Genomic DNA, 23,213 nt, shown 5'->3' with positions numbered 1-23,213 from the left:
CTGCCGGAGAGGTGTGGGGGGTGGATGCAGAGTGGCTTGGGACAGCCTTCATCTGACTTTGCAGAAACACCAAACAATTATCTCATTTTGAGGTGGCTCTCTGGAAATATCTAGTATAATGCACAATACTGGTGGAAAAATAGCATTTTGTGGGATGCTTCCAGCAATATCCAGAATGATGAGTATTACTGGGGGAGGAAAAAAATCTATGTGATTCTAGGGGTAGTGGGGGTGGAGGTGTCTTTTGCGGCACCCAAAAAGATACGTACCACTGGAGAAGAACAAAATCTGTACGATTTCCATGAGGATTTCTGGAAATACCGGGAGCAGCGCTGAGCTGCGTGATTCTGTGGGGGACAGATTCGAAGGGGATGGGAAACCGCGTGGGTTTGGGGCGGGGAGTGGGGCCGGACCCCTGTGACAGCACCCCGAGTGATGCACACAAGTAGCGGGGGGCCCACGAAGGACAGAGCCCCCTCTCAGCACGCACCGGGGGGCGGCAGAACGAGACACGGAACTCGCAGGGGCGAGAGCGCGGAGCCCGAAACTGCGAATTTCCGCGGCTCGGTGACACACCGGCCCCAAAGCCCACCGCTGCCGGCGGCGTCCTCCACAGATCCACGCACACAGGCGGCGGCGGGAGCGTGCACGGGAGCGGGAGCGTGCACGGGAGCGCGCCCCCGCCCCGCCGCCGCGGCCGCTTTAAGGGCGGCGGGGGCGCGCCGCCGGGGCGCCCGGCGCGCCGCCGCCTCTCCTCGCCTCGCCTCGCCGCCGCGCCGCGCTCTCTCTCCCTCTCTCTCCCTCGCCCCGCTTTAAAGTCTCCGCCAGGATCCGGGCTCGCCCGCCACTTCCTGTACGGCAGGATGGAGCGCGCCGGGGCCCCGGCTGACCGCCGCCCGCCCGCCCGTGCGCGGAGGCGGCTGTGAGCGCCCCGTCCGTCCGCGGCATGCGCGCCCCGCCGCTGCTGCCCGCCTGAGCCGCGCCGCCCCGGCCCGCCGAGCCGCGCGGGGGGGTCCCCGCGCCCCGCCGGCGCTCACTCTGCGCTCCCCCTGCCCCGCGCTTGGGGATTTTTTTTTTTTTCCCCCCCGTAGAGGAGGCGAGCAGGAGCCCCCCGCTTTCTCCCGCAGGAACAGGGGTGCGGGGAGAAACTTATTTTCAACAAGTTTTTTTTTTTTTTTTTTTTTTTGCCCCCTCTCCCCCCCCTTTTTTTTTTCCCTCCCCCTGTGTGTTAATTATTTTAGCCCCTTTCCCCTTTCGATGTGCGGCTTTGGACATGCGGAGGCTACTGCAACCGTGTTGGTGGATCTTTTTCTTGAAAATCACCAGCTCCGTGCTCCATGATGTGGTGTGCTTCCCCGGTGAGTGAGCGCGGCGGCTGGGGGGGCTCCGGGTGCCTCGTCCACACGTGTCCGCGACCCCCGTGGGGAGACGGCGGGGCGCCCCGCGGGCGCGGGGGATGCGCGGGGGATCGCGGGGGCCCCTTTGCCGGGGCGGCCCCAGCGCTGGGTGTCCTCCCGCTCCGCAGCACTCTCCCGGCTGCGGGCAGCGCTGCCCGCGAGTGGGGCCGTGAGCGGAGCACGGGCTGGGCTCCGCGCTGCCGGCGCGGTGTCCCCGGTCTCCGGTGCATTGCAGCGCGGGGCGGGCGCGGGGGGGTCCTTGCGCGCTGCTCTTCTTTCGTGGGGCTGCCTGAGCTCCCTTTGTGCTGCGGGACCGCCGCTCGCCGCCCCGAAAGGCAGCGTGACTCCGCGCTCCGACCCCGCGCCGCAGCCCCCCGGCTCCCCCGCCAGAAACTTGGCGCTGCGCGGCTCCCTGCCCTGCCCTCCCCACCCCACTCGTGTCCGCGGTGGGGGTCTCGCCGTGCCGCGTGCTGACCTTGGCAGCGCGGGGGGCAGTTCCGCGGGGCTGCGCGCCCGCTCCGCACCGGGGCTGGAGCTGTGCGGCCACCACCGCGCACCCGCGGGAGGGGGTTCCGCGGGCGGGGGGCTCTCGGCGACCACCGTACAGTTCTCCCCCCACTTCGAGCGCCACGGCCGGTGCCTGTGTATCGCTTCTCGCCCCGTGTCGCACCGCGGGGCTCGCGTGTTCCGGGGCCGGGTGTGCGCTCTCCCGCCCCGCAGTGCCCCGCGCTGGGACGCGCGGCCCCGGCCCGGGGGAACTCGCGGGGCTCGGGCTCCCTCCCGCCGCCTCCGCAGTGCCCGCGCCGCCCGCCAGGGGCGCTGTGGGGCCGCCGGCGCCCCCGCGGGGCGCGCGCCCCTCCGCCGGCGCGCAGCGCGAGCCCCGCCCGGCGCGCCCCCGCCCCGCGCGCGCTCCCGCCGCGATCCGAGCGCCCCGGGCAGGGCCGGGAGCCCCGAGGGACCGCGGGGGTCACAGTGCCCGGGGCTCCCTCCATCCCCCCCTCCCTCCCGGCGGGGATGGGGCTCCGGGGCACCGCCAGCCCCTCTGCCAGGGATCTGCCCCCTCCGCGGCTTCTCCCGCCCTTGCCGTGGGCTCCGGGGGCTGCCCTGCCTGTTGGCCCCGGCCAGGTGTGCAGGAGTCTAATGAAATAATTCAATTCTGGAGGTTCTATAGGAACTTTCACTTAGGCGTTCTCATTTTTTTCCATGTTAATTTTTTTTTTAATTTCTTCCTGGAATGCCCTTTTTTTCCTAACACCAAATGCAGAGCTAAGCAGATAGACCCATCCCATTCCTTCCAGCAGCTTCTCACATGGTAAAATGATTTGAAGCAAAAAGAAACAAAGTTGGGGAGAGGGTTAATACCTCTGCAGCTTTTGACGAAACATTTATATTCTTTGCATTGATTTGTTCTCAATTTCAGCCTTTGGAGTGATGCCTTTCTCTCTGGTTCTGATATATATTGTATAGTAATTACATCTAGAAGGCAGGCTCCGGGAATGCTGCAGGAAAACAAGCCCTGATGTTGGTTTAATATGACAGTATTGTATGACTTGCTGATTTAGATCAGCGGTGTTTGAGCCAGATAATATTTGCATTATGGTTCGAATATGAAGATGGATGCAAGCAGAGGGTAGCAGGACGCTTGCAGAGTGTTGGTAAACTCTTTAATGCCAGGAGCCATAAACCAGCTGTGTAATACTCGGGAATGTTTCAGGGCTCTTCGTTGCTAAAGCTTTGCCTGGAAAGCAAACTATTTTCCAGAAAGGCTTTTGTGCCTTTAGTTTTTGTACACCGTGTTAGCGCCCGGTGCCTGCTCGCTGCCTGAGCTTCCCTCTGAAGAGCAGCGGTGCCCGGTGTGCAGCCGGGGCTGCGAGTGAAACATCCCGAGGAACGGGAGCCTCCGGCTCTGATCCCGCACATCGGAGATGCCCGAGGCAGGGAAGCTGCAGGGAGGATCTCTGGGCTATAACAGGACATTGGTGCTGACAACATCCAATGGCAAATCATCGGAATTTGTGTTGGCAGGGAATCCCGGCCAGATATTAACCATTTAGTATCTACCACGAATGCTTCTATACCTTTTCGTGGCATTTTCTAGAGAGGACTAAAGAAACAAGGTGTTTGTCAGCTTGGTTTCAATTTGTAAGCATCCTTCTTGCCTCTGTTTCATATCTAGCTCCCTTTAAATGGAAGAGAGGTCACTACTTGTTTTCTCCCCTGCAAATCACTTTACTTTGTGAGGGAACATAAAGGCTATTCTTTTCTTTGTTCAGTAACAATAAATGAACCGTGTAGAAAGTAAGTCTTTGCAGTATTTCTTTGTTAGTGGTGTTGTAACAGGGTTTCACTGTTTAAGTAGGTATTTTTGTTGTTGTTCCTTTGGTTGCAGTAAGAGAAAGGAGTCACTCTGGCAAAAAAATATGTGGGTAAGGTTTTTCCTCTTTCTGAACTGTTTAGTGCATTTCTCTGTGGGCTTGTCACTGGTAATTGCATTGGTTAATAAATCAAACCAGGACAAGGTAAGAGAGGTTGTTTCCATGGGTCTGTTTGCTCATTAATCTAAATTCACAGTACCAAACATCAGTAAGACATAAATATTAGCATTAAGGCGATATTCTTACTATCTGATTTCTTGGTGCTTTGCCAAGAGAGAGTAAATATTTTTTTGTGAAGTAAAAGGTACATATTTGTGCAGTTCTTAGCTCTTCTTTGACATTCCTGTTGTCTAAGCAATGACAATTGCTGCCATTATCTTAGGATGGATGCATAAATAACAGTAATTTTCTTGAGTCTGGATTAGCTCTTTGGTAATGAATCAAATTGTTGCTATCCTGGTAACTGCATAAATGGGATTTTTGATTTTGAATCTTCACAGGTCTGAGCTGAGAGTTAATTTTGCATGTAACTGTCTTCTGCTTGGAGGAAAAATTATACTGGGAGCTATGCCTTATGAACTAAGTAAATACTACTTCAGATATTTCTAAAGGTACAGAGAGGACTGGCTTTGTCTAGTGAAGGTTTTACAGAGGAAGGTGCATTGTGCACGTAGAGAAATACGGAATGTACAGGAGAGGGCCCTCCAAGACTTAATTTAGTCCTGTGGCTTTTATGAAGATGACACTTCGTACATTTTAATTATCCCTTATTTTCAGTGCTGTTTCAGAATACGTTACAGGAAGTTGCTAATGGAGTCCCTGCAGATAAAGAGAGTCAAGTGAGCCTTCCCAGGCTGCAAGAGCTGAGCTTGTGATTTTGTGGGGGGAAACTCCAGGGAGGGCTTTGCTGTCCCTTAGCAGACTTGTGGTTAACGGGGCCTGGACCCAGCTTGCAGAAGTCTTCAAATGGTCACAGGAGCTGTCTGTGCTGGCAGCCAGAGGAAGAGCTGCCTAAAGCTGGGAGGGAGGAAGAGGCATCACAGAAGGAAGGGTTTTTAATGCGTTCAAAAGAAAGAAAGGAACACAGTTGACGGTAACTGTAATTCCCTCGCTGATACTGCAATACCTACAAAGCCTGCATCCAGGCTGGGGATGTTGCTCTGCTTGGAAGAACAAGGAGGATTTTTTGCCTGTGTGTATGAGTTAGAATTTCTGTTATTGCTCTCTTATCCCCTATACCCTCTCTTTTGTGCCTAAGGAGGAAAGGAGGATGTGAGGGGTTCTAATCCTGTTCAGAAAAGGGGTGTCTTAGAGCAGAGATGGACTTCTGTGGGTCCTTCACCCATCCCACCTGCATCCACACTGGAAATCTTTGTGGAACAGAAAAATCCTGCTTGGTACCATAAAATATCCCTGGAAATCACCTATTGATTCAGTAGGGTGATGGTTTCATTGCCAGTTTCTGGGTCTTTGCAGGGCCAAGTGTTGGCTGCACTGTTATCAAGTTCTGTAAGCTTAATAGTTGGAATTTGTTTCCAATTACAGAAAAGACAGCTAACAGCTCTATCCATCTTATAATCAGTGCTCAAGGACTAACATACTTACAGTTTTCTGAAATAAATGTTATTAAAGTTGACTCTAATTTAAATGTTCAAGTTTCATGGTTAAATTAAGGAATGACTTCAAACTATTAATCTCAACTGTCCTTGGAAAAAAGTGCTAATCATTTGGTTGCTGCTTTTTAGCAGCCAAATGAACATGTGGCATGATGTGCTCTGAAGCCTAAGGGTCTAGTAATAACACTGTGCTTTAGCTAATATATAACTTTAATCAGAGAAATTATGAAAAAATGAGCCCGATTTCTGTTTGCCCAAGTTATTGTGCTTCCATTTTATAGAGTTGCTCTTGTGTGTTGATGAAATTGTAGTTATTTATGTTTATGTGCCATGCCACTTCAAGTTTAATTCTAAACAACAATTCTTAAGTAGTTTAGGAAGTGAAGCTTGTCAGACAAATGTTTTTAAAAATATGGAGTCATCTGAGGATTTAGCTATGCACCATATGGGTTAATTTATGGTTTATATATTCCTTCTGGGGACTGCTTGCTGCTTTAGGTGTCTAAATATCTTTATCAAGTTTTTCCTTCTTCATGAGGTAAACTCATGTCAGTGTTTCCTCCAAGTGAAAATTGTGGATCTGCATTTTCTTGCACAGGTTGATGGGAACATCACAGATGGCCAGGTACAGCCCAGTTCCACCAGGGAGTATTAGTTTTGTGAACACATGCATGGGTTGGAAGCAAAGCAGAGAAGGAAGACGTGCGTTAATGCCCCCTTTCATCCTGAGCAGAAGAGCCTGGGGTGTGGCCAACTGGAGGTGCCCAGCTAGAGAATAACTTTTGATGAAAGCAGCTGATTTCCACATTTGTGTGTCCATAAACCTTTAGAGGAAAAAGAAAAGCGCAGAAAAATGGTCCTTGAGTGCTGTTAATTTTTCCATTCCTCAGAATCTTGCCCTGATGATCATGTTATCTGTTTTGTGGGGTACAGATTACTTGCCCCAGGGCAAGTCAAATTGGTTTTTTCCTTTCAGTGCTGCTAACAGGTCCTCCAGTGCTCCCACATGATCTCAGCCCACTTCACTGAGGACAAGTGTGCTCTTGAATGAATCTGGGCTGCGCTGGTTGTGTCTCCAAATGCTTGCATTTCAATGTGCTCTCATCTTCTTGAGGCACAGCTGCCAGGACACAGCAGATTCCAGCTTTATGCCTTGAGCTGTCACATATTTGTGGCCTAAGCAGAATCTCTTCCCACCCTGAAAGTGAACAGATGAATTAGGGAGCAGATTGCAAGCACAGCAATGATGCTGCTGAGATACCCCATGGATATTGCTGCTCTTGTCTCATTTTTCCTTTCCCCTGGTATTACTGCTGGAGGAAGCAGGGGTGGGAATAAACTCCCTGCTTTGGAGGAGGAGGAGGAGTGAGGGCACAGGGCAGTAAGGGAGCTCAGGAGTTCATGCAGTCGCTGTGTTTTGCTACACTGAATGGCTCACTTTACAGCAATTTCAATTAGTATTCAAGTGAACTATGGTTAAACTGAAACAGTTACTGTATGGCCTTTTGTTTTATTTTTCATGTGGTTTTATAATGCATCTCCAAGTTTGCTTGGGAGTTGAAGTACTAGTGCTCTTAATTATCAAGTCATTTGAATAATGATGCACAATTTTCTAGAACTTAAAACATGTCTGCATCATGCACCTGCCAGCAGTACTGGCACATAAAATCTCAATTGATGTGGGTGTTGCAGTTTTTCTGTGCATAAATGCTGCAGTGATGCCTGAGAGATGTTTATCCTGTCCAGTGCCTGCTTTGAGGGACTTTGCATTCATAGTGTGGGGGCCTTTCTAAGGAAAATCTAGGTGTTTTGTGACTTGGATGCTCAGCTTAGGAAAGCTCCTTTGAAAAATCCTTTTCTCTGCTTGCAGCAATGTAATGAATGAAACCTTGAGCCCTGAAGAGCTGCAGGGGTATTTAGGAGCAAAATGCAGGATGTTATTTGGTCTTGTGGCAGCTGCTTTGTTCTTTTTTTGAAATAAAATGTGACTGTCTCTCTGACAGAGTGCTGTTAAAAGTTCTGTTGGGAGACAATCTATTCTGCTGACAGGAAAGGAAAGCTATCTGATAACTTCTCAGGCAAAGTGAAGAGTTGTTCAGTTTTCCCAAACCTCACTCTTTCCATCTTCTGTCCTTACAGGAGGCTTGAAAAAGACAGAAAATGCTGTAATACCTGCTTTAACCAAAGCAGCCCTTGCCCTTTTCTTGCTCCAATAAAATATCTACTTGGATTATTGTTTTTTAACAGTCTGAAGTCTTAGACCTGGAGTTCCTTGGAGAGGTGTCAGGCTGGGGGATGACCAGTGTTGGTTGGAAGAGGACTTCAGTGTAACAAGAGATGAACACTGAATAAGCAGGATATGATGATAATGTTGTCCCAATGCGCTGTAAAAGTAAATTTTCCACTGCAGAGGTAAATAAAAACATTTCTGTCCTTCCCCATGTTGATGGTCTTCAGCTGAAAGCAAATGACTTTGTTTTGGTTTGTACATTTCTTTGGAACAAGAATGTCCCCGAGTAACTCCCATCACTGAGAACCACTCTCTGCCTTTGTGTCAGTTTGGTGTGCTCGGAAATGCTTCCCTGAGTAATCTGTGTTCCCTTTCCCCACCTTCCCTCTCCCCTTCTGGATTTTACAAGAACTTGGTTTGTATCTTAGTGAAGTTTGTGATGCATGCCTCAAAATAAAGCGGTTTTGACAAAGAGTTTTTTAGGGCAAATTTAGTGGATTTTTTTTCTAGACATATGTTCCTATTAAACTTCTCTTTAGTGGCCTCAGTGTGAGGCTTGTGTCCAGCCATCCCTCCCCATTCCCAACCCCCTGGAAACAATAAAGATACCTAGTAACTTTCAAATAATTAAGTGCAGATCTACATTGCTATCAAAATTGAGTTTCAGGATTAATTTTTTATAGACTTTCATTGACATTTAGATTACTAAGGCTCTTTTAGACTTTTGGAGATTATGGTATAGATTTACTGCAGTCAGAGTGGAAATGAGGGATTGTGCAGCATGTCTGTCCCTTAAACATTGCATCCATTCACTGGATGGGCAGAGAGAACCAGCTGGAAGTCTCTTCTTGTTGGCCTCCATTCTCCTTGTAGGTAGTTGGCTTATTATTGTTACAGTGCAGTAGCTTGTGTATTTTGTATTTAAATCCATGCTTAAAATGCAACCAGAATTTGCCTGTTGACAGCAGTTGCATCATATTTTAATTGGTGAGAAGTGCTAATGGAGTGTTCAGGTTCTAAAATTAGTTGTTTATTTTTCCTTCTTTGCCCAAGGGTTTTGCGTCAGATTATATGGTTTCTGTATAACTATTTGTGTTCAGAAGTGGCACCTTTGTACAGTTTTAGCTATTTAAGTAAGTGTTAAAAGTTTGTGCTCAGTGACAGCAGTTTCAGAAACTGTGACTTTTTAAATTGTTTCTTACTACATTGTTTATGCATTGCAAAGCGCTTCCCTCCTGTTTACTGTGAATTAATTCATTGTTATAATTGCAAGCTGGGGGTGGAAAATGTGCAAATTCTGTTAATTTCTTCTCTTGATGCAATGGCGGAGCCTCAGCTGCTGCACACCATCATGGCACTGCTTCTGCAGCTTTCACCAGGTGAGGGTTTGTGCCATAACCCTCATCATGGCATTATTCTGAAATACAACTGTGCTTTGTGGGTGACACAAGGGTGGCCTTGTGTCAGAGAGGTGCTGGTTTAATACTGTCGTTGTACTTCTCTGAAAGTTTTTCTTTTTCTGTGTGGTGAAATGCAAACCCAGCTCCTTGTATGGGTCTGCCTGTGGTGAAGCAGAGATGTCCAATCTGTCCATTAAAATTCTGGCTTTCTGGAGGATGATTTATCATATGTATCAGTCCTTGGAATTGCTGGCAGTTGTCTCCTTTAAATAAATTATTTGTTTGGTGCCCATTTTGAAATTATCCCAGACTTCTTTCTATGAGTAGTTACCAAAATAAATAAGCCATCAAAAAAAAGTGATGCTGAATTACTGACTATCAAACTATAAATATCCAACTACTTTAACAACTGTCTCTTATCTGTTTCACTTTTCTCTACTAGTTGAAAGAGCCCTCTGATATTTTGTTACCATGAGAGTGCTTCCACATTAGGATAAAACCATGTTACAATGTCCTGATTAACCCGGTGACCTGAACCTCACAAACCCTTTGTCATGAGATTTTATCCAGTCCTTGAACAATTTTTGTCAGTTTTTTTTTTTTTTCAGCTTTTCTCTAGATTTTTTTTTCTTTTTCTTTAGAAAGGTGCACAGCAGAACTGAAGACTGGACTTGTTCATATTATGTATGTGCAATGCTATTGCCCTTTCTGTTTGTCCAGGGATTTTCAGTGCCCTATTTTTCTGGCATAGCAAGGAAGCTCATGTTGATTGTTTGCCTAGTATGACTTCTAGATCATTACTGGAGTCAGTGCTGAACAAAAAACTCTGCAGTTCAGTGGATGTGGCCTGGATCGCTGATTCTTAGGGTTTCTAACGTTATTTTGATAAGCTCTTCAAATTCATTTTCTCTCCCCTTTTTTATTTTTTTTTTTTAGCATGGCTTGAATGTAGAATTTTAGAAATAGAAAGAAAAGCTTAAGTCCTCTGGAGTCTTAGTGCTCAGCTAATTTCTTCTGGTTTTGTTTCCTTTTAAAGCCCAGCGGTTTTTAAGGGAGTAGCAATCCGTGCATCCTCTTAACAGTCCGGGTGGTGTGGAGTTAATTAAGGGGGTAACTCAGGCTTTGATTTCTGTCAGACACTGAAGGTTTCACACAGCTCCAGAACCTGCTTGTGCTTTCTGGCCACATTTATCACCCTGGAGTGATGACCTGGGTGTGGATAAGAGATGAGCTCCATCAGACACCTGGAGTGGGCATTGCAGAGTGGAGGCACTGCATTCCCAGGAGTGTGGGGGAGGCTTTGCTGTGTCCATGCCCTCACCCTGATACTGTTAAAGGTAACAGTAGTAACAGTAATGGGAACAGTAGTGGTTTTCTTTGGTAGAAAGTGTTTCTTCTCCTCCTCTGCTGGAAATGGGTGGGGGGACTGGATATTGAGCTGTTTGTGAGAAGTTTGTGCTGCAGAGCGACAGATTGAACTGGGTGGATCCAAGGTAGCTTGGGAGGACTCTGGGATCTTTGTGGGCAATGTTCATCCTGCCAGCAGATGTCCTTAGGGGTCCCAATGTCTTACAGTGCTGAGTATGAGTACACAGACAGTGAAGAAGAGGAGGTGTGTGTTCTCCAGGGAGGATTTTTTTTTGTCTTTTTGTTGGTTTGTGTTTGTTTGTTTGTTTGGGTTTTTTTGTTTTGGTTCCCCCCCCTCCCCTTTAATGGCTTGAATTCCTTTTGGACACACCTGTCTTATCAGACCATGCTACACTTGACAACAAAGGAGCCTTTCCCTAGTGTTGTCTTCTGAGGTTCTCTGACCAAGGGGATGCTAAAGCTACACCTTGTAGATCTGCTCTGTTACTGTGACCCTGTGTCCTTTAGGGGGGCTGTGGGCACACAGTTTGTGGTAACTGGAGTGGGGTTGTGCCTCATCCCCAATGAGCTGCAGCTGTGAAAAACAGGTGAGCAGCATTGACAGCAACGAGCCATGGTGTGCCCAGGGGCTCTGACCAACCACCAAAGGGAGCAGAGGGCACACAGGTGCAGTGCATTAACCATGAGGGTATAAAAGGTTGGGCTAAAGAACAAGAGGGGCAGTTGCTTGCAGCCTGCTGGAGTGGTGTGGTGTTGGTCTGTATGGGCAGATGCCTGAAGCCTTCTGATGAGGTAAGGTGTTACTCTTTTGGGGAAATGCTGAAGGCTTTCTGAGGTTGTGTGGTGTGTGTATTGTGGCCATCTCAGCTGTGATAGGTGGCCTCCCTTGGGTGCTTTCAGATTTTTACCTCTAAAGTTGTCACAGCTGCTGTCACAGTTTCCCTTTGCTGTGGAATTTGGTTCATGGGCTTCCCCAGTGTCTTTGATTTGGTGTTTATAGAGATGACACAGAGGGAAACTTCATGGAAATTCAAAGGAAAGGAAAACAAGTTACTTGAAATCTAGCAAGCGAACTTTGACACTAAATGCTGAAATAACTTCAGGCGCTGCACCAGCCTATTTTTGTGGCATTGCAACTATGTTTTTCCTTTGTTAAGTGGTTTTGGGTTTTTTTCCCCACGTGGAGACCCATGCAAAAAATGCAAGATGAAAGAGAGCCTGGAAGAGAAATGTAAAAAATGAGTATAAAATGGATAAAATACAGCATGAACTAGGGAAAAAGTTCCATGTCGGTATTAAAAAGTTGGTACCGTGTATCAAATGGTGAAAAGCTTCTCCCTTCTCCCTGAGCTGATGTTATCTGGGAGGAGCTTGGGGTATGCCAAGGTAGGTGAGAAAGTGGAGAGATATTTATGAATCAAGGAGAAAGGGAGACCTGCCTTCCAAATATAGGAGCCTTTGCAAAAACTCCTTAGAAGACCTGATGTGCACCTACCAGGTAATGCTGGCTCGAGTTCTGGTGTGCTGAAAGGCTCATAAATCACCCTTGATTGATCCTGATGCTGTGGTGTGCTTCAGGCAGGCCCTGGCAGTGCATGCTGTCTGGAGAGCAGAGAAGAGTGACCAGGCAGTTTGCCAGGAAGGTTTTAATTAGCCTTTAACGTGCTGGGCTGGATGGCCATCACCAAAAGTCCCTTGTAGAGCTGTTCTGTGCTGCACACGCTGTGCCTGTGCACCCTGAGCCTGCCCTGTGCCTGTGCTGGCTCTGGAGGATGCAGTGCAGTGGGTCAGAGCAGCTCCTGGGCAGGGTTCTGCTGATTCTGGGACCTGCTGGAGCGTGGAGCCTGTGAGTAATGGTAATGGGAACGTATTTCAATTTGTAACCCGTTCTCCTGTATCAAGATTGGACTACTTCTATTCTGTTGCACATGTGCATCACTTGGGGAAACATGCTGATAGTACTAAACATTTAATTGCTTCTCTTGATTTTATTTGTAAATTAGAATCTAGAGGATCTGTAAGGAAAAAAAAAACAGAGCTTAATTGGACAACATTGTAGAGTTGCTAAAGAAAAGAGAATGTAGCTCTGAAGCTTTTGGAGCTGAGACAAATGCAAACTTATTTATTGATCCATACATATGATATCATATTTTAACTACTGTCTAAACTGGAGGTCATCTCTATACTTGATTGCTTAAGAATCTGTCTATCTTATCACATCTTGTACTCATTTATAGTTGTTTCCATTTCTGGCTTTGTTGGAGAGACAGCTAGTGTTTCAACCTAAATTAAAATCAATAAGAAGCAATTTCGTTTGTTTTTTAACTACTGGAGCAGACTTTTTTTTTAAGTGAGTCTCTGTGTGTTCAACTAAGTCACTTGGTTCTTTCCATCAAGGTAATTGCCAGGCCTCATTAATTCCTAATTTTTGCATATGTAGGAATTGGTTTATTTTCCAATGTACCGAACAAAATGTCAAATATGATTTAAAAATAAGCACTTACTCTAAGTCATCACTGAGAAATAAATGCAGTAAAAAAATCTTTGGCAGTTAGAAGTAGTTTAAAAATATCTTGGGGGCTGTAGTGAATGCTGAGACCCTGGAGTCCTGCACTGGCAAGGTAGCTCAGGCTTTCCCTGGCACATTTGGGCAGTGATCTGCAGGGATGACTTCCAGTGGAAAAAGCAGAGTCTGGGTCTCTGTGCTTCCAGTCTTTGGCTGGGATATTCCTGCATTATGCCAATTCATGTAAGAAGCTGTTGTGTTGTCAGCTGGCTTTTACCCCACAGCCAGCAGATTGCCAGCAATAACAATTACCCTGAGTCAATGGGTATGTGAATTCAACATGGAATTCACACTGCAGCAGTGCTGGGGCTTCCCAGGTAAGGCAGTGCTGAGCCATCGTGTAATGTTAGAGACAATTCCTGCAGGCAGTGCTCTGATGAAATGTCCAGAAGAGGAAGTGTTGCTGCCCTTGTGAGTTGATGACAGGGTGATCAGGGTGACAAGGAAATCATCCTTGCTGGTTTGCTGGAAAGGTAAATGCCTGTATTTTTATCAGGTGGTTCTTTGTGTTGCTGTGATCTTGCTCAATGCTACTTGTAATTGAAGAAGTGTTGAAGAATTCCTGGAATGCTTAATTCTGAGTACAAGAACCTTTTGCTTGGTCTAAATCTCATTTCCTGTTTGACCTTCCTTTGAAGTGCCTAAGTGTTATGAGGTACCTGTTACTTTAATTTCTTGGGTTCATATTTCTGTCACCTTTTATTTTCCTTCCTCTTGCTTTGATTCAGATATGCTCATGAGTTAAGGAAGGGGGCAGACCAAGGGCAAAAAAAGGCAGATCTGGCTACCTTGGTAATCAAAGCAAGAGACTGTTCTCTTAAGTTAACAGCTAAAGCAGTGTTTTGTAGGAACAAAACATGGTTAGTAACTAGATGACATGATGAAGAGCATATTTCCTTCACCCTTGGAGGCAGCATAGGAGTTGTGTGTGAATTTCTTGAATTTGGTTACAAAACAGCAAATTAGTTAACGAGTAACTTAAAACCACACAGCAATTCACGTTTATGTGCCAAGAAACCAGCTGGGTTTAAAATCCATAAGCACACCTGGGAGGGCTCCGGGGATGGAGGTACAAGTAACTTGTCCACACACCAGTGACACCAACCTTAAGCGAATCCCAAGCCATGGCTCAGTGTAAGGGGTAATACATCACAGCACAAACAGATGCTCTGCCAAAAAGGTAATTAATACTTCACGTCAAGCACTATCTGCATGTACTGCTTTCCCTATTTCATGCTATTAAGCACTGTGACCTTTTCTCTTTCAACAATTAGTTTCCAAGGTGAAAACCAACTTAGGAAAAAAAATGAACTTTTTTCATTGGCTCTGTGGAGTCTTAGAATTTCACAGGAATCTTGATTACACCTTCACACTCTATAGTTCTGACTTCTCTCTTGATCAATGACTCTTCATTCCTGTAGTTTGAGATTGCATTCTCCCCTTCACTCCTGTATTTGGGAGACATGATCAGGCGTTTTGGGTGCAGAGGCAGATGAGGTCTGTAAGATGCTCACTGTCAATGAGTAACAACTCCAACTTGTCTCATTTGCACCCTATTAGTAACAAGTTCACTTGCTAAAAAGCTGAAGAGCAGGGCAGAATTATTAATGTGCCTGACAGTTGTGCTTTCAGTTGAGCTGAGGCTATGAGCACTTCATTTCCATAATGAAGCAGTGCTCTTTCTTTGCAAAACCAGGTGTTCCTAAACTCTGTACACTGAGACATGGGCCTTACAGTTTGGTTTTTACAGCCTCTCTGCTTCTGATTTGCCTTTTTGCTTCTCTTTGTGTAGTAAAGGCCATCCTGGAGTTTGCTGCTTTCAGTTGTATTCACTGGACCTTGTTGAAGCATGTGGGTCTTACTGGAGGTGTTGTTTCTTGGTGAGGTGGACATGAAATACATGGCTTTGGTGAACACATTTCCACTGGCTGCCTGGGGCATGCAGTACTGAGATAAATAAAGGATCAGGGTCAGGGGTATTGTCCTGTCTGCTCTGGAAAGCTGATGAACTACCCAGTGCTCCCCTTGGCACCTTTCACTGGCTTTTGCTGTGATTGATACCAGCAGCATCAGCAAAAACTGGACCTTTCTGTCTCCTCTGCTGTGTGTGACATGTGTTCTGTAGAGGTCTGCTCACTGTTGGTGTTTTATGGTGGGGCTCTGCTGTCCTGCCTTGTCCAGGATGGCACTGCAGCCAAAGTGGCTGTGGAGGAGCTAATGCTGTGGGTCTGGTTATAAAATCAAAAAGAGCTCCAGAGACCTTTCAGCTGGACTTCTAAGGATAATGCAGTGTTAGTGTCTTGAGTATTTGCAGCATCTTGTAGAAATAGCTTAGACAGAAGGATTGTATGTTTTTCAGAACCATCAATAACTTCAGAGAGCTGCTTTGCTATTCCTTGGTCCTTTCATTCATGTCTATCTTCCACCAATGGCTTGTTCTGTTGGTCACTGCTCTGTGGTTGTTCTGATTATGTTTGGGGTTCCTGAGTTGTTCTCCTTGGCAGGATGTGCAGTGCTGCCTTGCTGAGCACTGAGCTGTCCTTGCTGTGGGCATTTGCCTCTCACCTGCAGGAATCCTCCCGTTGGGGCTGGGGGCTCCTCTCTTTGCCCTGTCCCTCCCTGGTGTAGCTGGGCCTTTACCCGCAGCAGGGTTTGCTGCCCAGCCCTTAGGGAGCTGCAGGAGGAATTTGGGGTCCTGGAGTCATGGCTGTGGGTAGCTGTGTCATCCATCCCCTGGAGCTGAGCAGCTGGAGCACTGTAACAGACACCTGGACCTGATTTCTCAGGTATTTATCATCTCTGGGAAGGAGGATGCTCTGATTCTCTTGGATCACTGATACCAGAATGGGTTTCTTCCATTAGTAAAACAGTGGGTGGAATATGGAATAGAACAAATATTCAGCAGATATTGTATAGTAGAGTAGAACTGACTTTTCCCTGGGGATTCACAATGTGTGTCTGAATACATGATTTGAGATACCATCACATAATCAGTTTGGTTGCTTTTTTTAAGTATAGTCCTGTCCAACCAAATAATGAGGCTATTTTATAGGGCAGGAAACCTCTTTGGTGTGTGATACTGCAGGCAGATGGCCTTGTAATTCCTTTGGCTGAAGTGTTTTCTGTTATTAATTTTCTGTTGACTTTGAAGCCAGAATTGTAGGTGTCCATAAAAGCTGGTACCCCCTGTTGATTTTGCACCAGGGTCAAAGTGGTGGAGAAAGGCTGCATTACATAGAAACAGGTAGTTGGTTACACAGGACTATTGGTTTTGGTCTTGAAAAAAGTCCCCCTTCAGGCAGTGGAGATTTCTACCTTGAGTGTGATGGTGCAACATCAGATGAAATCTGACTGGTGAATGATTTATTGCAATGTTGACAAGAAAAAAACTTATCTACCACAGGCTACGTTGATGGAGGACAATGATATTTCATTGCAGTTTCTTCCCTGAAAAGCTACAGTGGCATTGATGTTTTATATTTTACATGTTGCTTCATCAGTTTGGGCAGCTCGTGTCGTGGAAGGGAAATGTGTGGAGATTGCTTGTTTTCAAACACTGATGCCTGTGGACACATTTTTTGCAATGAGGGAAAGCAGTGAAGAAACAAGCTATTTGGACAATCATGTTCACAGCCAGATTTCTCCCTTTTTCTGTCTAGGCTCTGTTTTGCCAGCTATATATTTTCTTTAGTGTTTCAAGAAAAAGCAGTAGAAACAGTGGTAACAGAGTCTGTGTAAAACACACACTGGTGTTCTAAAATCAGTTTAACATGTATTTTAATCTAAACTTCAGCTGTGTTTTTCTTTGCCACTCCTTTCCTAGTTCTTCCTTGTTTAGTGCCATCTTAAGGGTGTTTGTGAGGCCCAGAATTCTCACTGTGGAATATGGGAGAATTCTGCATGTGACAATTATAAGGAAATAGCCTGGCGTAATATACCAGATCATAGGTGATTTGCTGAAGCATAAACAAGTTGAAAAGACTTGATGATAATTTTGTGGGAAAAAAAAAAGTCTGAACTCTACCGTGATTATGGGAGACTTAATATTGGAGGATCTTAAGCAGGATAGTTTCTGGTGTCCTGGTTTGAACCTTACTGTGAAGAAAGCACACCTTGAAGAGTGATGGGCTGTGTTGGCCCTGAAGATCTCAGTGTCTCCTGATGTTCCCATATCCCTGAGAAAGGCACCAATGGACTGGGCCATAGCTCTTTGTTGAGGTGATGAAGCTCAACCAACATGCTAAAAATACCTTCTTGATTTGGCTTGTGTGTCACCAGCACTTCTCAGAGGACAGTCTGCATTTCCATCAGTTCCAGGATGTTGAACCCGGGTTGAATTGCTCTAGCTTTGATTGCTGGGGTTGGATCTGACAGCTGCAGAACAGCTGAATGTGATGCCCCATCCTTGCAGTGAAGACCAGTGTGAGCACATCACACCTGTGACTGGCAAACTGCACTCCTCTGCTCTCTGTTGGCCAAAGTCACTCCTGTTTAGAAGCAATTAAATTTAATTAGACTTGAACTATTTGGACCATGTTCTTCACAGTATACTCATAAAACAGAGTCTGTCCTGGCTCTTTGTGCTCCTGTGTCTTGTGTGTTTGGATGAGAAGCTCTGAGTGGGTGGCTGTGCTTTCTCCCTCGCAGCCTCTGGCTCAGCAGGGTCCTGGCAATGTCTTTGGTGGTGCTTTCAGGACCATTCAAGGCTGCACAAGGATGAGCAGGTGTGTGCCCAGGTAAATGCAGCCCAGGCTGACTGACCCAGGATGGCTCCTCACTCTCTTGGCAAGGGAGGAGGTGAAGTTTCTGTGCTGCAGCTTGTGCTTAGCTCAGCTGAGGTATCCCATAGCCAGATTTCCTCCTGCTTTACTCTGTGTAAAAGCACTGTGAGAGCAGCCAGGCCTTCCTGCCCTGGCAGTTGCACCTGCAGGGGTGAGCCTGCCTGGATTCCCTGCTTGGGAAGCAAGACAAGGGAAAGTTTGTGCTGCACAAACTTTCAGATTGAGCTGAGTGGATCCAAGGTAGCTTGGGAGGACTTGGTGTCTTTGTGGGCAATGTTTATTGTGCCAGCAGATGTCCTTAGGGGTCCCAATGTCTTGCAGTGCTGACTATGAGTACACTGACAGTGAAGAAGAGGTGATGTGTATTCTCCAGGGAATACTTTTTTTTTTTTTTCTGTAATGGCTTGAGTTCCTTTTGGACACACCTGTCTTAGCAGACCATGCTACACTTGAGAATAAAGGAGCCTTTCCTCAGTGTTATCGGAGGTTCTCTGACCAAGGGGATGCTACAGCTGCACCTTCACCCTTTCAGCTTCTCTAAGGCTGGCTGCAGCATGAATCTGGTTTGCTCTGGAGGTTCATAATCATGAAATCAGCATTGATACTGAGCTGGTGGAATTTTTCAAAGAGGACAAATAGCAGTAGTCTTTCCATTTCTCTTTAATCAGATAACCTCTTCTGAGAGAGGCTGTGAGCTGGTAAACTGATATGCAGTGCCTGAGACAGATCAAAAATAATACAGCTGCGAATTACTGATTAGTTTCTGAAAAAGCAGTTCTTTGTGGTGTGTAAAATAAATTGTCTCTGTGTGATGGTATTGGGATGCTGTTGATCATGCAATAACCATCTTGACAAGGCTGAGTTTTCATTTAAAAAGGCATCATTGTCTGTTGAATATTTGGGCATTCGTATTCTCCCTGAGTTGATCAACTATTTGAAATGCATTATCTCAGAGTGCTGCCACAATTAAAGAATGGCATGCTCAGGTGAAAGGGTTTGTCTGTTTCATAGATGGGAGAGATATGCTCAGTGAAAATGAACATCCTCCCAAGGTTAAATTAGCCATTTAAAGCTCCTCCAATTACAATCTTGGATAGAAGGAATTTTTTTTACATGGATAAGAGTTAGCAGAGGACAAATGACATAATTGGAGGGGGAGACAGAGACTTCATACGTGCTTTCTTCTGGAAGAGTGAGAGGGAATAGATGATGCCAGGGAACTGCCTCAGATCTCAGTCCCTTCTGGTTGCTGTTGTCTCAAACAGTTTTTGCAGGTTGGGAAAGAAAGAAACAAGAGTAAGTGCTTGTGTAAAAATGTCCTGTGACTTCTCCCAGGTGTGCTATGTGGGGCTTGGTGCTATCTGGGTTTTTTTGTAAAATGTGACTCCCATATTGGGATATATAAATAGTCTACTTTTGCTCACAGATAGCACAGGAGAATCTATTAGCTGGTGAGCTGAGCTGACATATTCCTTTGTGCACAAATTATAACAACTTAAATGAAAATTACACTCATAGAAAGCAAATGCACTCTCTTTAAATTAGATCAAGAGATTATGACAGAAAAAGATCATTGAATAAAGGAGGTTTTAAACTAGCCACTGAAATAAATGCATGACTTCAAACTTTGTCCTGCCAGAATTTATTAATAAAACACAATGAGGCATTTGGAATACAATGAAGACCTCTTCCTTTGAAGGTTACAGTGTAATTTGTGTAATTGTGTTTGTATAATTTGACTTCAAGAACTGTCCTTGTAATTTGGTAAACTGCAGATCTTGCTGCAATCTGCTGCATTTTTCTTGTGCCTCACATTGACACATCTAATTGCCTCATAAGTATATACTGTGTTTAAAGCCATTGCACTGCCCTCTGGACCTTGAAAAATTCATCTTCTGGTGCGTAATGATAATCTGTGTGTGGATCTTATCTGTGCAGCATCTGGCCACCTTTGCTTGCTCCCTTGCTGAGCACACACAGCTAATTGCCATCCTGAATAACCTCGGTTTACGACCACACAGCTGAGGAGAGCTTCACTGGATGATGCCTTAATTTCTCCCAGCTGCAGAATGCCTGCTCCTGGCAGGGGAGCCAGAACATGGAGTCACAGGCTTCTTCTTGGAGCTGATCCTTGCTGAGAAATCCCCCTTTATTTTGTCTATGTGGCACAGTTTCAGCTGGTCCTGAGTGTGAGTCCTGTGTGAGTGGCTTTGGGCACGGTAGCAATTGGTGTTGGTAGGATGTGTGTGAAATTCTGAATATGTTATTCTAATGACACTCTTGTCAAATGGGTTTTAAACTCTTGGGTTTTCTCATGGTGCAGGCTTTGAAAAAAGTTGCCATTTTATTTCTGAATTGCTTTGAAATCAACAGACTCTGTAGGCAAACAGTTCACGTTCGGAGGCATTAATGCCTTGGGTTGGTTCACTTGGAGAGTCTGAGTTTGCTCTTGGCTGATGAAGCAGGGAGAAATTTTAAATCTGGGGTAAAAGTTCAAAACACTGCTGAGGGAGATAAAACCAAATTGGATAAGAGATGCCTGTGGGAGAGTTGAGGGCAGAGAGTCGTGTTGAGGAGTTGAGTCACTGAACTCTGAGTGCAGGCAAAGCTAATTTAGAGATGGGGTTTTGTTGTGTTACAGTAATTTCTCCAATGGCTTTACACAGCAGGGCCTGAAGAAATGGCTGTTGTCAAAACCACTGGAAGCTTAACATGCCTTTGAATCTTAAAATTACAGTGGTTTTTTTCCTAATTATTTAGGAAAGACACCTCTTCACATATGTATTGATTCTTAAATGAATGGTATGAGACTTGAAAAGAAATTGTGTAATTTACAACTTATTTCTGCGTCCTTGGATTGAAATATGTGTAGAGTTCAGAGCAGAAGATGTTGAGTGAAGTTATACAAGCTTAATAAAAATAAACCTATACATGACTTTGCATAAATGGAGGAAAAATCAAAGGACTAACGAATTTGCATAGATAACATTTGAATTGTTAATTCATATTGCACTTCATTGCAAGGATGTAATTTTTAATTAAGAATAAAATGTGGTAGATATTTTAAATGGGAAATGATTATAATTGCAGATGGAAATTGAGGTAATGAGAACTGGTTTAATTAATTGTTAACATTTTTCTATTTCATTTTTTTTAAGGCTTGTGGTCTGTGGACATGGCATTTGTTTTGTAGATGTGTGTATTTAAACATACAATGATTAGGGCATGAAATGTTGGCAGCAAACACAGTTTTGGTCTTAAGTTGTATGTGTTGTTTGAAAGTCTCTGGGTGGATGGACATTGGGGAATCTGGAATCAGACTGATTGTGATGTTTGTAGGATTGGTATCAAACTGAGGTGTAAAAATTATTTCCAAAACATCCTTTTTAAGCCGCAATTATCTTTCACTGTGGATTTCACAGATGATACAAATACTTCACTGGAGAAACTGAGGTTGTGTTTGTCCCCAGTACCCTTTGCCTTTGAAGTTCCCCATTGATGAATGTGACAGCATTGACCTGACCTGAACTCCCCAAGACCTGGTGTGTGTCTCTGCTGGGCTCACTCTGTGATTTCCTGCCATGGCCCTTCAGGAAGCTGTGGGCAGCTCCTGGAAGGGCTGAGCAGATCCTGCCTGCTGGGGAGGGAAGGGAACCTGAGTGAGCAGCTCCTGACATCAAAACTCCTCCGTGTGTGGGGGAGGCTGCCTGCAGCTCTGCAGGGCAGCGTGAGGCAGGGCAGGAGGGAGGATGGTGCTGCTGGAGGCAGAGGAACTCCAGGTGTGTGCTGGAGCAGCCCTGGTGTGCCCAGGGGTGTTTCGCTGCTCTGGGCACCCCTGGGTGTTCCCACTGCTGGACAAGGTCCTTGGACCCCGTGTGCACACCACACTGTGGCACTTGATCATTTCTTCTTGTCAAGATCTCTGAAGATTTTCACCCTTTGTTTTAGGGAAATGCAGCATGAAAACTTGCAGAACAACCATTTTCTATTCAGGCAGCTGTGACACTGAGGTAAAGAAAAATACTTGAGCAGATTCCTTAGAAGAGAGATACTTCTGCCATTTGAAAACTTGGTAAACTTATTTATCAAGCTTAGAGCTCTGCGTTCAAAAAGGATTTTGAAGTGAGCAAAATTAGTATTGCCACTTATGTTAAGAAGCACATATGAAGTCTCTGTCATCTTTGGTTGCAGAGGGACTTGGAGAAAACTACAATTAGCACTAATTGGTGTGCTGTCTGAATCCTCTGTCTGTTGGTGTGAGGATGGACCCTTGAAATGATTGGCAGGAACTACCTGCCTGCTCTAATTCCCTCAAGAGCTGTTCTGTTGCATTGCAGCCCATCACAAATGAAATGAGTGTTTACCAGAAGCAGCCAGCTAACACATGCCTGAATTATCCATGCAGCACAGATGCTGAAATTCAGTGCTAGTTACTGAATTTGCTGGGTACTGGTACCTGTAATAATGATGGAGTACATTTTTTTTCCTGACAAGTCTGGGGTTTTGACTCCTGCAGACATCATTGCTCTGTGATGCTCCACAGAATGTGTGGCACACGAAGCAGTTGTTTAACCTTTTCAGTGTGTGGGGTGTTTTTTTAAATTTTGGATTTTTTGTCTTGTCACTTGGAAAGCAGCATTGCACCTGAAATCTGCCTTATCCACATTGGTCATGGGAAAAAATTTGCCAAATTAGATAAAAGCTACATATGTAGAAAGCGATATCCCTGCTTGGTTTTGGGTAAATATAATAGAAACCTAAAGAGTAAACTAATATTCACTGAAATGATAGAAGAATTTACTTGAATGGCAATGTAGTTGCATTTTTTTCCCCATGTGAAGTGTGCAACCAGAGATATGAAGTATGTTAATGTCACTAGGGTAATACCCAGCTGATAGCAGTGCGGTCATTTGCATTTCTTCCCCTTTCCTTGTGTTTCTTTTTCTCCCCTCAAGCACATGTTGGGAATTGAAAATGCAGCTTGCCTATTTTACACTGGCAGTAATCTTTCAATTTTTTCAATGTAAAAAATGAGTCCACAAACGCGAGCAGCCGCTGATGTATGGGGCTATTGATGGAAATTGAATTTGCAAAGGGAAAATGGGATTTGGTTGTAGTCTGAAATGATAATGATGTAGCCCAAATGGATTTGTAATGGTCATTCATTCATTTTTTTCTGCAATTTTGTGGTTTGACAAAACATTTATGCAGGTGACTATGAAAGTAGTCCAGGTTCACTTTGTGTGGGAGTAACCAGCTAATGGCAGGTAAAAGTATGCAAAATCTGAGCTTGAGCCTGTGCCCACAGACTTCAATAGTGGAAGGATGTGACACTGTGATTTGTTTTACTGAGAGGACAAAAGTGGTTGGGGCAGTGCTTCTTTGAGATCTAAGAAATAATGGTAGCAAAACATACCTTGACATAATTCTTAAAAATGTATGGGTTTGTAGGATCAACCTAGTGAGTGCTTTATGTAGCA

The 23,213-nt window shown here is 45.4% G+C and overlaps 1 protein-coding gene across 1 annotated transcript in view; it reads left to right on the top strand.

Moving 5' to 3' along the window:
* The first annotated feature begins 1,229 nt into the window (after nucleotides 1-1,229).
* The window catches only part of PTPRG (protein tyrosine phosphatase receptor type G), a 388,012-nt gene continuing 366,028 nt past the window's right edge, over nucleotides 1,230-23,213 (top strand). The window contains exon 1 of the mRNA XM_054280849.1: nucleotides 1,230-1,358. Within this exon, the coding sequence (XP_054136824.1) occupies nucleotides 1,274-1,358 (85 nt within the window). The 5' untranslated portion in view covers nucleotides 1,230-1,273. The remainder of the gene's footprint in view (nucleotides 1,359-23,213) is intronic.

The sequence above is a fragment of the Melozone crissalis genome, unplaced genomic scaffold, assembly GCF_028551555.1.
Source record: "Melozone crissalis strain CALT ecotype California unplaced genomic scaffold, PUWL_Pcris_2 ptg000029l_1, whole genome shotgun sequence".
Taxonomy (NCBI): domain Eukaryota; kingdom Metazoa; phylum Chordata; class Aves; order Passeriformes; family Passerellidae; genus Melozone; species Melozone crissalis.
Note: the sequence above shows the minus strand (reverse complement) of the source record. Positions and strands in the feature narration are given on the sequence as shown.